Consider the following 13538-nt stretch of genomic DNA (forward strand, 5'->3'; position numbering starts at 1 on the left):
AGGGCTTGATTTAGTCAGGGGAGTAGACATAAGAGACTGAACATATGGCAGGGTAACAACAAAGGAGAAGGGAGGAAACATATGCCATATCCACTAATCTCTTTTATTTTGTTTCCCTTCAATTTCTGTAAGACCTTCCTTATTTCATCGGTGATTTGAACTGATTTCTATGCGTGTCAGACTTGGTACCTCTTTTAGTTCAGTGCTCGGCAGTTCCCCTTCTGGCTCAGCGACAAAGACAATCGAGACCTTGTTAGACAGAACCTTCGCTTTCTCCTCATCACTTGACGTTTAAGCCAGCCTGTTGTCGTCCATGGAGAGGTCTGCTTTTTCTTGATTTTATCCTTGTTTTAGATGACACAGCACTTCCAGAAAACCTTTGGATCTTCTTTTACGCACTTAGCGATTTCCTTTTCTTCAATCTTGGTGACATTTTGTGTTTCATAATGGGTTATGTCTCAAGTTCATCACACTGCTAACGGGTAATGAATCTATGTAATAAAATGTACAATTTATTCTCATACATTTGTAAAATAAATATGATTTCTGGTACAAAAACAAATAATAATGTATTAAGTAAAATAAGTAAAGCATTTGTACAAAAAGTAGGAAACTATAGAAATGTTTGCTCCTGGCTGCCTCGGGTCTTATTGTACATTAAGTATAGTGGTACTCACAGTACAGAATTCACAGGGAGAAAAATGCAACCTTTCCCAGCACTATTTCTAAAATGTACTTTAAGTAAACGCGTACAGAAACTGAAACAATCTCGACAGCACCAATAACTGAACTGTAACTCTCAACAGAACTAAATATATAGAAAAGTAGACTTCATCCAACATCTCAACAATTTATACAAGACACTGCAAGATTACAACGAACCAAAGAGTTGCCTTCCACATGACTGTCGGCACAACACTGTCCCTACGCAACACTGTCCCTATGCAACACTGTCTCTACGCAACACTGTCCCTACCCAACACTGTCTCTACCCAACACTGTCCCTACCCAACACTGCCTCGCTGCACCCCGACACAGCGCTCCCTGGTGGTGCTGGCGGGACTCACCATCACGAGCCCCACCACACACCGGCTCGCACACCAACAGAACAACAGTAAGGATCTAACTTCTACACAGTGGTACAGTGACATACACAATAACCTTGGGAGCTGAAGGCTGCCTCACACACAGACTGACTGACACACACACACACACACACACACTCATACACATACAGGAGTGTGTTGTCTAAGACTGACCAATTTATAATTCAATGAAAACTTTGAGTACTTCTGTGACATCAAAATTTTTTTAAAGAATATTAATATCTACATTGAAATTATAGGTACATGTAGTGAGCAGTGCTGAAGATTGTCAAATGTTTCACCTGGTATCCAATGAGTCCTGTCTCACCAAGTCCATGAGTATTTCCCCCAAGCAATGATTAGAAACACTCAAAAACATGAAACAAAAGGCTTCAAATCTTTTGCTGAAATTTCTTGAAACTTAAAGCTTATGAACACTTGCTTGTGTGGACTAAACACACGGCCCGGATAAAATTAACATCAACAGAAAAATGTCCCTTGAATCCCCAATTCTTCGGATTATTATTGTACTTAGTTTTATGGTCCTTAGGACAATGCAGTAGTTGACCAGGACTAGGCCTAAGAATGTACATAACTGCAGACCAACATGGATCAGATTTAATGCCAAAGTAAAAATATAAAAATAAGAAAAATATCTATGAAAACATAAATATTAACAAAAATATACAACAGAGTATCTCATAACGCTGCTCTTCATATTTTTTTTCTGATTATACAAAGAAATGTCTAGTTAATAACATCCAAGTGCCAACAATGTAGCTGCTCCTACGCTTACAGCAGGTGCTCTCACACAACATTTGACGAGGAGAAAAGATACTTCCTCTATGTACTGTTATTGTGGAATAGTATCATGTGGAACTTCCAAGGTATTACTTTTAACTTGAAAGGAAACTGTGAGTAATGTTACAAATAGTTTCAAGCTGTTTGTTGTTTTTCTTTGTAGATTTAGGGCCAAGAGTGCATCCTTGAGGTGTAGATCCAATCCTCAGAGCTGGGAGAGGTGGAGCCCTCGTGCCAAGCCACTCGGTGTCCCATTCTTCTTCTTGGTGCACCCGCTGCTGCTCGTCTTTGTTGGTGTTCGTCCGGCCCTCAGCATCACGTCACTACTTGGCACTAGCGTCGTCAGCCTCATCATCAGAGTTGACGCTCTGGTCCGGCTTACTCTCGCTTTTCATCTTTTGTGGGTCTCCGGGCATCATCCTTGTCCCTGGCTTTGTCCTGAGCTTTGTCCTGGGTGTGCTTCTCGGCGGGCACCTTGAAGCCAAGGGCAAACGGGAAGCCAGCGGCTGCCGCTGCCCAGCCCACCTTTTCACTTCCTTTGGTTTCTGCCATTTTGCTGCAAAGGAAGTCAAGTTACCAAAGTGAGAACAATCCTGCACAGCTATTTCCAGCCTCTATGCTGGAGCCTGCCAAAGTGAAGCAAGGACAAACATTGTTCAATCATGAAATTTCAAATGTTATTGCTTGAGTAACTTTTGCTTCATGATCTTCCTCCAGCACGGCCTGACACACACAACACAACTCAGCCTGCCTGTTTGAAAAGACATGACCTCCTCAATGACAGGCAAAACCTTATCTTACTCTGTGCTTTTGTTGCACTTCAGTAACCCTAAGCAACACACCTGTACTATTTAGCTTCAGTGGCATGAAAAGAAAAAATGTGGATGTAATTAATAAATATTCTTCTTAAAATACAAAAATGTTTTGCCTATTAAACATGATCGAAAAATTACTTCTCAAAATTCAAAAAAAAGTTTTGCCTACTAAACACAATGGAAAAGAATTCTTGTTTGTTTAATAAGTGTCTAATTTCAAGCAGGTAACAGTTCTTACACATGAAGCCTCCCTTCGCAGAGTGGCATGCAGCATCACAGTCACTCCCACACCCTCTCTGGCCCTCCACTGCAGTGAATATGAAGCAGTGAAAGCATCAAGGTTAGGAAGGAAGCAATACCCTTCTAGTATCACCAGCGGCCAGTGTTGTGTTATTCCACCCACCTCTCCACGCTACACTCCACGCTACACTCGCTCATCACTTAAAATGCAGCGAATCAGAAGAGAAGCTTGATTTACGTGATGTTTTTAGAAGCTAAGAGAAAATTTAAATGACTGGGAAGTCTAATAAATGAAGCAACTGTGTATTAGTTTTCCTGTGCAAGCTGATAATCCTGTTGTGTGCACCGTGTTATGGCTGCCCACCACCTTGCTGTCATGAAGGCGCGAGTGTTGCAGTAAAGTCTTGTTAACAGGCACCTTGGCAACAGTCCCACCACTACCCCATGTGAGCCTAACACCCCACAAGTTCTCAATGCTGTCCCCTTTTGATGACCTGATAGAGCAAGGCACGTCCCAGAAGGTTGGCAACAGTCCCACCACTACCCCATGTGAGCCTAACACCCCACAAGTTCTCAATGCTGTCCCCTTTGTCCCACCACCACCCCATGTGAACCTAACACCCCACAAGTTCTCAATGCTGTCCCCTTTTGATGACCTGTTATAGCAAGACACGTCCCAGAAGGTCCCAGGTCTTACTCTCAAGATGAAGGATGTACTGAAGAGTCTTATACCCCTGACTTAAAACCATGCAATAGGCTCACTTCGGGGGGGCCTCTCGAATGATCCCAGCCTGTTAGTGGTGCAGGTGAATGTTATTTAAGGTGGAAAGCCTAATGAACCCATCACCACAAGACCTGATAAGACACCACCACCACCACCACCACCACTGAAGGCAGTTATCCTCTCCCTTCTAAGCGTACGCAGTCTCTCCCTTTGGTTCCTAACTCCTCAGTGGCAAGGGTGCCGAGACGAGGCTACGAGGTGGTGGTGATCTTACTTCATGCGTGCGACGAGCCTTGCGGTGTTGAGGGCAGGGATGCAAGGTACCTCAGTTCCGCCGTCGCTGGTGTAGCCGGCCGGTGTGGTGTCGCTGCTCACGCTCGCCTCGCCCTCACCGCACGTCACCCCTCCACCGCAGCCCCCACCGCCTGCCTGACCCGCGCTGCTTGCTCCTCCTGCTGCTGCTGATGCCCCCAACGCCTCAGGCTCCTCAGCTTCGGACAGCGGCCCCTCCTCCAGGGTCATGTCGGAGAGGGAGACAGGGTCCAGCGAGAGGTCACACATTGATGACTCGCTCAGGTCCTGCCGGGCAATCACAGCAAAGGGAACACTGTCAGTCTCCTTCCTCCTCCAATGTGAGCGCTTCTGTCTCAAGGCTCAACCCAACCCTGCCTATGTGAATGATCTGGTGAAGGTGACGCTGCCTACCTTGTCTGCCACACTCGGCACAGACTGCGCCTCCTTCTTAGCCTCCTCCGCCAGGTGGTGGGGGTACATTGGGGGGCGGGGAGCCAGGGGCGGGCGGTACCCACCTGCAGAAATGACAGTACTCATAATGAAACACAATTTACAGAACCATGGGAGTGGCAGGGAAGTTGCTGTTCAGTTTACTCTTTATTGATACTCTTTCAGTTTTTTTTAAAGTTGCCTTCCATTTACACTTTAACAGAGTAGCAGCGACGAGCCAAATTTGTGCCATGATATAAAACCCCAAAAAATAGATGATACCTAATCTGATCAGAAATGCTTTGATATATATTATGAAATGGTTTGTGTGAGGGGTGATTTTTTCTCATTTTTCTCGCTTAGAGGGACCATTAAGAAACATGATCCCTGCTGCTACCGGGTTAAGAAAGCAAACATAAGCAAGGATTGAATACAAGACCCAAAGCCTCCATGCAAAGTAAGGGCTTGTGTCAGAAGGTTCCTCCACTCACTCTTGGTCACTGAGTTGGCGGAGGTGAGGGGGTGGGGGTGCTGCAGGTGGGGCACGGAGCGGTCGTGGTCTGGCAGGCCGGGATGGGTCTGCAGGGAGGAGGGCAGACCACTGTGGGAGGGCAGGCTGGTCTGGAGCAGCGTTGCCATGTCGAGCTGCAGTGTGTCCAGCACACTTGAGGCGATGGGCAACAGTGGCTTACGTACCATGCGGTTGGACTTGTGCCGCGAACCTGGAGAGCAAATATAGGTTGGTATTGTTAGACACTTTTGCTTCTCACATCAGCTATTTCTAAAGGTCAAAGAGGGGGTCAGTTGGGTTCTAATGAGTATCTCTTCAGGTTCATGTTACAGAAGAAGGGTCAGACTACCACCAGGGTCATACAACTACTGGAAATACCCACAACTCCTACGAAAGCCTTGTCAAATATGTGTTCTTGGGCGCCCAAATGTCTTATAACACGACCCATAATGTTTGAGGGAAGGAAAATAAAAAAGCATAAGTAAGCACTCCATTTGGCTTCTAAATAAAATAAGCAAGCATATGAAAATTAGTTCTCTCTGCCACTGGCCCAAAAAATACAAAAAATACAAAAAATATCAATGTTGGCAAATGGACGAGTAAAAAAAGAAAAAAACAATGACTATAAGGGCAAGCAGCTGAAGAATAGAGTAACGCAGAGGAAGATATGTCTACACAACCCAAGATAAGAGGAAAAGATACAACCCGAGTCACTCACTGATGCCCCCCAGACCAGGCTTGCTCCAGGGCCTGTGGTGGTCTGGCCCAAAAATACAAAAATACAAAAAATACAAAAAATACAAAAAATATCAATGTTGGCAAATGGACGAGTAAAAGAAGAGAAAAAACAATGACTATAAGGGCAAGCAGCTGAAGAATAGAGTAACACAGAGGAAGATATGTCTACACAACCCAAGAGAAGAGGAAAAGAAACAACCCGAGTCACTCACTGATGCCCCCCAGACCAGGCTTGCTCCAGGGCCTGCGGTGGTCTGGCCCGCCCCGCCCCTGCATCTCCAGCAGGTGCAGTAACATCATCTCGTCACCCTGCGGAGAGCTGAGGTCCGGCTGGATGCTGCTGTGGGGGAGGAAAGCATCGCAGGAAGGGTTACTATCAGGCCCCTCATCCACCTCTACAGTCACAAATGCATTCATGGTTCACAATTCTGGATGATAAGTAACCAGACTGCTCCTTACTTATAAAAAAAACAGCCTGTTCTTACTTATGAAAACCATACTGCTCCTTACTTATAAAAACACTGTCCTTACTTATAAAAACCTGACTGCTCTTAGTTATAAAAATCAGACTGCCTCTTACTTATAAAAAAGACTGTCCTTACTTATAAAAAACAGACTGTCCTTACTTATAAAAAACAGACTGTCCTTACTTATAAAAAACAGACTGTCCTTACTTATAAAAAACAGACTGTCCTTACTTATAAAAACCAGCCTGTTCTTACTTATAAAAACTAGTCTGTCCTTACTTGCAAAAAAAAAACAGACTGTCCTTACTTATAAACAACAGACTGTTCCTTACTTTAAACCAACCATAAAATTCACCAATAAGAACCCAAGTAAAGTTTCAGGCGACCCCAAATCTCTCCTTACCTGCCGACGGCCCCCAGCTGCTCGGTGAGGGAGTCCAAGTCGGAGAGGAAGGAGGAGGAGCTGTGGGACTGGTTGTGGTTGAGGATGGGTGCCTCGTGCAGGGCGGAGGCTTCGTGCAGGCTGGCCAGGAGGGACGAGGCTGCCGAGTGTTCGACGTCATTATCGCCGCTCATGGTCTCATCGTCAACATCGTTCTCATCGTTGCTGGCGTACTCGGCCGTGGTGACGCTGTGGTCTGGGCCCTCCTCCTGGTCGTTGATCTCACCCTCGCTGAGATCCTATGAAGATGAGGAGATCGGGGAATAGAAGAATTTTAGGATCAATTCTTAAACATTTCAACGTCCAAGCGTGTACATTTGACAAGACTTTCATGGCATTTGGGGCATTCCCTTTAAGTGCTCCCTTAACACCACCCTCCCTTACCCTTTTGTCTCTATTTTTAGCTCTCCCAAACCACCTCCAACCCTCTCCCCCCCTCAAGTGTAGCCTATTCAGTATTATAGTTTATTGTATTTTTAATAAGTATATTTTAAGCCGAACAGCTGCCATATATTAATAAACCTATTTTTATTATTATTATTATTATTATTACACACACACACACACACACACACACACGCACCTCAGTATCAGAGGAGCTGGTGGACTGCCTCTCGGCCTCCAGTTCTATGGGCTCCACACTCTTGTTGATGTGGTGCGTCCGCTGCGGCTTGGCCTGGGGGAGGGGGTGGGGGTGGTGCGGGTGCTGGCTGATGGGGTTGGGCTTGGGGGAGGCAGACTGCGGCCGCTCCACCCGGGGGAAGCCGCTGGGGGTGTTGAGATTCTTGCTGCCGTTGACGGAGTTTCTGGACAGCTCAATGGCTATTCTCTGTAACGGTTGAGGGAAAGGAATCAATTTTTATGTTGCAGCCTTTTTGTTTTCTGCTTTTCTGGGATCATCTTTCTTAACCCGGTAGCAGCAGGGATCATCTTTCTTAACCCGGTAGCAGCAGGGATCATCTTTCTTAACCCGGTAGCAGCAGGGATCATCTTTCTTAACCCGGTAGCAGTGGGGATCATGTTTCTTAATGGTCCCTCTAAGCGAGAAAAACGAGAAAAAATCACCCCTCACACAAACCATTTCATAATATATATCAATGCTTTTGTGTTCAGATTATGTATCATTTATTTTGGGGGGTTTATATCATGGCACAAATTTGGCCCGTCGCTGCTATATGGTAAAGGCACAAATTTGGCCCGTCGCTGCTACACGGTAAAGCCACAAATTTGGCCTGTCACTGCTACTGGGTTAAGAACATAAGAACGTAAGGAGTCTGCAAGAGGCTGGTTAGGCTATACAAGGCAGCTCCTGTAAGCCTAACCCCACCTAACCTCACTATCCATGAATTTATCCAACCTGCACCCTTCTTTGTTTTCTGTTTTTGTTGCCCTTGACTTCCTTCCCTTAACTAACTCCTTCCAATGCTGTAAAAAAGTAATAATAAAAATAACAATGAAAAAATAAAAAAATCATCTCACTTTCTACTTTCAATATGGAGGAAAGTGCTGCATGATGAGTAGGAAGTCAGTTAAAAAAATTATGACATGATTTAGGGAAGAATACATGGAGTTGTTATGCACAGAAAGGTGTTAGGCTGCGGCCACTCTGCACGCAATTTGCCGGGAGGGTAGAGGGTAGCGGGTAAGCTTGGAGGGAACCCGCTACCCGCGTCGTGTATTGCCACTCGTATTAGATAACATGTTTGTTCTTGCCTCTGACCCGATAGGCCTCCCGCTACCCTCTACCCTCCCAGTGCAGTGTGGCCGTACCTTTATGCATGTATAGTCTTCCTGGTATCATGGGAACACATATACATAAGCAATACATAACTATAATCGTCTGTTTCCTTCCCACCAAAAGACCACCAACTCAAAAGCTTCTCTCCCACACCTCATCTCCCCCTCTCCCCCAAAGGCTCGACGCATACCTCCTTCAGGTTGTTGATCTGCTGGATGTACTGCGCTTGGAGGGTCTGCAGCTGGTGAATGTACCACACCTGGTCGCGACACTTTTGGAAGAAGGTTGGCGGCCGCACCTGGAACCTGTGCAAGGGGGAGAGCGTCGAGGATTAGTTTAGAGTATACTGTACCTTCATTCTTTTTTTTTTTAAAGGGAGGGAAAGTGATGAAAGGCTACATGAAAATAGAATAAAGGTCAACTATAGATTGTATTGTCACCCTCTTAAAGTAATTGCCTAAGTCTTTTTTAGTGATTTACAGTTTTTATTTTTTTATTTATTTATTTATTTTTTTACAGGGAGGGAAAGTGATGACAGGCTACATGAAAATAGAATAAAGATCAACTATAGATTATATTGTCGCCCTCATAAAGTAATTGCCTAAGTCATTTTTCAGTGATTTCCAGTTTTTACTTTTATCTTTTTTTTTTTTTTTTTTTTTTTTTTTTTTACAGGGAGAGAAACTTATGACAGCGATTTCCAGTTTTTATTTTTTTATTTATTTTTATTTTTATTTTTTAGAGCAGAGGAGTCAGTTCAAGGACATAAAAAAAGTAACAAATGTGAAAAAAAAATCCCATTACATCAATTTTTCATCATGCGACGCCCATTTTGGTATAGTTGCCTTCCTTATTCAGGGTTTGAGTGTTCTAGAATTTGCCTTTTCATTTCCGCCTAAATCTTAAGCCAAATGAGATGACAACAGCCCTTTTCTGATTTCCTAAAAAGTAGAAAATAATGACTTGATGTTTGTTTACGAAGGTGGCGATATCCTGCCCTTATATTGGTGTTTGATGCCTCTGGAAGGTCTTCATATATCATAGAAAAATAAATTAATCAAAAAAAATATAATCTGTAACTTTGAACCCTCTCGAAGGTCTTCATACATCATACAAATATAAACTAATCTCAAAAAATATAATCTGTAACTTTGAACCCTCTGCAAGGTCTTCATATATCATACAAATATAAATTAATCTAAAAAAATATAATCTGTAATTTTGAACCCTCTGGAAGGTCTTCATATATCATACAAATATAAATTAATCTCAAAAAATATAATCTGTAATTTTGAACCCTCTGGAAGGTCTTCATATATCATACAAAAAATAAATTCATCTCAAAAAATATAATCTGTAATTTTGAACCCTCTCGAAGGTCTTCATATATCATACAAATATAAATTAATCTCAAAAAATATAATCTGTAATTTTGAACCCTCTCGAAGGTCTTCATATATCATACAAATATAAATTAATCTCAAAAAATATAATCTGTAATTTTGAACCCTCTCGAAGGTCTTCATATATCATACAAATGTAAACTAATCTCAAAAAATATAATCTGTAACTTTGAACCCTCTCGAAGGTCTTCATACATCATAAAAAAATAAAATAATCTCAAAAAATATAATCTGTAATTTTGAACAAGTTACTTTAGGGACTTTCCAACATAACCTAACATGCTCAGGTCAGGAGGTCAGAGGGAGTGACGACCCTCTCAAGCTTATGAAAAAGTTATATAAAAAATTAACAAAATCAACTAACTCAGGAGCAGGGGTTAGCAGGCTTTTTTTTTCTCTACACTTTCTTTTTGTTGCCCTTGAGCTTGTTCCTTTGTCGTAAATAAATAAATAAATAAATAAATAAATAAATAAAAACTTGAAAAATGGATCGAAAAGACAAATCATCCCCATTAACATTGACGAAGACTAATACAAGGTTAAGACAAAATCAGGCATATATCACAACCCACTACAATGAGGATCTACAACAAAGAAACTAAACACACTTCCTTGAGGTCACTATGCGAGGGAAGGGAGGCGTCCACACTTACCGCAGGATGAGCGTGTCCGTCTCCGTGTTGAGGTAGCCTTCGTTGGCCAGGAGGTCGAGGCGGAAGAACCTGTTGTAGCCCCAGCACTCGCCCACCTCAAAGTCCGAAGCAAACTCTCGCACAATGTTCTTGCTGGCATCCCTCGACCCTTGGTGGATCATCTCGACGCGGTACTCGTATCTGGAGGACGTGTAGAGTGTGAGGAAGACGTGTTTTGCGTGGGAATTATCAGGCATTTACATCTTGATTTCGAGCATTAAGGGAAGGAAAACATGTCATTGGATAGCGAACACAAAGCAGACACTAAAGAGATTTGATGTTACCGCCTCCTCAATCGAAAGAAGTTGGAAAGTTTTGTTTAGTCAGCGCAATGTCTGTGGTCATATGCCGGAGAGAGACAGAAGGGGAAGGAATTATAGGAGAAGGGCACAGATCCCAGGAGACGGGACAGGGTACCCATTCACTGCTGGGTGGACAGGGGCGTAGGGTATCGGAAAAGCCGCCCAAATTTTTCCACTCCGCTCGCTCCTCAATTGAAAAACAAAAAAGAAGACTAGAAAAAACAAAGAATTATCAATGTCTGAATATAAAGCAAAGACAATGCCATAGTAATTATTGGATAAAACACTCAACATGGGAAACAAGACATTCTGAAAGCAAGATTAGTGTGTTAAGTTACAAATCATAAGCACCAGTGAAACATATGATTACAAAAATATAAAAATACAAGTGTTGGGATAAAAAAAGTCATCCTACTGAAATAGAAAACAATAAACACTGCAAGAAAATGACTTTAGGCCACACTGTCACGCGTCCTAAGCTGTCCCTGAGCAAAGGAAAACAAAACAACTATATTAGAACAGCCGCAGCGTACCTTCTTTGTGTACTTTACCTGGATATACAAAATTCTGACACCTGAAAGAGAGAATTAATAAACAGTTTTAGGCTCCCAGTAACCAAACCTTCCCTTCCTGCCACACACACACACACACACACACACATACAAGAACGCACATACACGACAACCTACTTTGAGGTCTCGGGCAGGCCGGCGCTAAGCTCAAGGAAGACGGACAAGTAGTTCCCTCGCACCACACCATTGCCGTCGGGATACACCTGTCGGGGGGCATAACAAGGCATTAGGAACCAGTTTGAAGCTTACCAAAATGTGAAGGAAGAACACAGTGAACCATTTGCTTATATAGTTTTGTTTTGCCCTATAGCACTTTTCCATACCGAGAAAATAAAAGAAACTAACGAAATATATAACCCAAGACAACAAACCCAGAAGACTGAAGCGCATGAGCCATTTTCTTTATGTCTGTTTTTGCTTTACGTCACTATTCAAAACTGTGTAAAAGAAGTAGAGAAGCCAATCTAATCATAAACTGTAGTAGAGAGAAGTGAACTAACTCATAACCAAAGATGTCGAACCCGAGAGCAAGAGATAACGCAGTGAACTTTTTTTTTACATTATTCTCCAAAACTGTAAAAAAAAAGCAGGATAGCAACACCCCACAACCCCCCCTGTAACCCAAGAAGTCAACCCCAAGCCCCAAACCAAGAAGTCAACCCCAAACCCCAACCCAAGACGTCATCCCCAAGCCCCAACCCAAGACATCATCCCCAAACCCCAACCCAAGAAGTCAACCCCAAACCCCAACCCAAGACATCATCCCCAAGCCCCAACCCAAGACATCATCCCCAAGCCCCAACCCAAGACGTCATCCCCAAGCCCCAACCCAAGACGTCATCCCCAAACCCCAACCCAAGAAGTCAACCCCAAGCCCCAACAAGCCCCCAGCGCTGCACCTTGAGTCGCCAGGAGAGGCCGTTGACGTGCAGGGGCGGGGAGTAGACTGGGTCCGCCTTGTGCTGCAGCTGCGAGAAGTTGTTCATGACGAAGGTGCTGCTGTCGTACTGAGGAACAATCTCGCTGCGGGGGGGAAGAAAAATGGAGATAAAATTCTTTACGTCACCAGAGGAACCAGTCACGAGCATACATAAAATCCGAGAAGTCACATTTTTTATAGATAGACAAAAGAAAATCATTAAATACTTGATAATTTACGGTACCTGATTTTTTGTTTTGTCTTCATTCTCTTCCATTATGTAAAGATTTTCAACTTATCTTTCTATCCTTTTCTAATATCCTCCTCTTCTATTTCTTTTCTCCTCTCTTGGTCATACATCAATTAGGTTCGGAAACTTTAACCTACCTCGTATTTGGCATTTTATCTACCAGTGTCCCAAGTAACAGGTCTGAGTGGATTCCCTTTACCATGGAATAGACAGGTCGTCCCTCACCTCTGGAAGTCGGCAGGTACGGGAGCAGTGACGAAGGAGGCCATGGGTTTCTTGTTGACGGGTGTGATCATGGAGTGAAGGTCGGGAGAGCGCTGGATTAACTCGGACCTAAGAGAAGAACATATAGACAACTAGCAGAAATAATCCTATGAGTTAAGGGAAGTTTCGGGTCCCTACAAAGGTTGGTTTAGGGGCCGTATTACAAGTTGAATCCAAGAAGTTTCGGGTCCCTACAGAGTTATTTATTCTGAACTCTGTAGGGACCCGAAACTTCTCAGATCTGACACAGGTAACTCAGGCAGGTCTTGTTGGCTTACTTGGAGCAGGTGTGTAGCTGGTGCTCAATCTCCTGCAGCAGGGTCTCCAGCTGCTCCGTCTCCTGCGTGAGGGAGTTCTTCTGGCCCATGAGCGTGAGCAGCTTTGACTTGAGCTGAGAGTCAAGCCGAGCGATCATCAGCTCCACTGCATTACGTATCTCCCTCACACGCTCGTCCTTCGCCGCCCTCACCGACTCCACGTTCCTCTCCTGCAGAAATTAAACAGACATAAAAAATAAAAATAAATTCCACTCCGCCTGGGAATCGAACCTGGGCTCTCTTGGTTGTGAGCTGAGTGTGCTAACCACTGCACCATGAAGCCCCTAACTACCCATGAAAATGATACTCACACAGCCTCTATTGCAGACTTATATTACTTTTTGCACCAAAGAGATGAAGAAAAAATTAACTGAAGAATAAAAGATCACTTAACCCAGTAGCAGCGGGGATCATGTTTCTTAATGGTCCCTCTAAGCGAGAAAAATGAGAAAAAAATCATCACTCACGCAAACCATTTCATAATCTATATCAAAGCATTTATGATCAGTTTATGTATCATCTATTTTGGGGGGTT

The 13538-nt window shown here is 43.5% G+C and overlaps 1 protein-coding gene across 4 annotated transcripts in view; it reads right to left on the reverse strand.

Annotated features, from left to right (window-relative positions):
* Positions 1 to 499: 499 nt before the first annotated feature.
* LOC126983250 (E3 ubiquitin-protein ligase TRIM37-like) overlaps positions 500 to 13538 on the reverse strand; it is a 37007-nt gene continuing 23968 nt past the window's right edge. For 2 of the 4 annotated variants that reach the window (XM_050835887.1, XM_050835885.1), the window contains exons 4-16: positions 12965 to 13173; positions 12648 to 12755; positions 12153 to 12276; positions 11371 to 11456; positions 10341 to 10520; positions 8475 to 8589; positions 7130 to 7375; positions 6508 to 6785; positions 5850 to 5977; positions 4880 to 5110; positions 4371 to 4474; positions 3940 to 4244; positions 500 to 2442 (exon numbers count right to left, since the gene is read on the reverse strand). In XM_050835887.1, the coding sequence (XP_050691844.1) occupies positions 2265 to 2442; positions 3940 to 4244; positions 4371 to 4474; positions 4880 to 5110; positions 5850 to 5977; positions 6508 to 6785; positions 7130 to 7375; positions 8475 to 8589; positions 10341 to 10520; positions 11371 to 11456; positions 12153 to 12276; positions 12648 to 12755; positions 12965 to 13173 (2292 nt within the window). In that variant the 3' untranslated portion in view covers positions 500 to 2264. The remainder of the gene's footprint in view (positions 2443 to 3939; positions 4245 to 4370; positions 4475 to 4879; positions 5111 to 5849; positions 5978 to 6507; positions 6786 to 7129; positions 7376 to 8474; positions 8590 to 10340; positions 10521 to 11370; positions 11457 to 12152; positions 12277 to 12647; positions 12756 to 12964; positions 13174 to 13538) is intronic. The other 2 variants (XM_050835886.1, XM_050835888.1) reach the window with 2 other exon arrangements.

Source organism: Eriocheir sinensis, chromosome 53 (genome assembly GCF_024679095.1).
Source record: "Eriocheir sinensis breed Jianghai 21 chromosome 53, ASM2467909v1, whole genome shotgun sequence".
Taxonomy (NCBI): Eukaryota; Metazoa; Arthropoda; class Malacostraca; order Decapoda; family Varunidae; genus Eriocheir; species Eriocheir sinensis.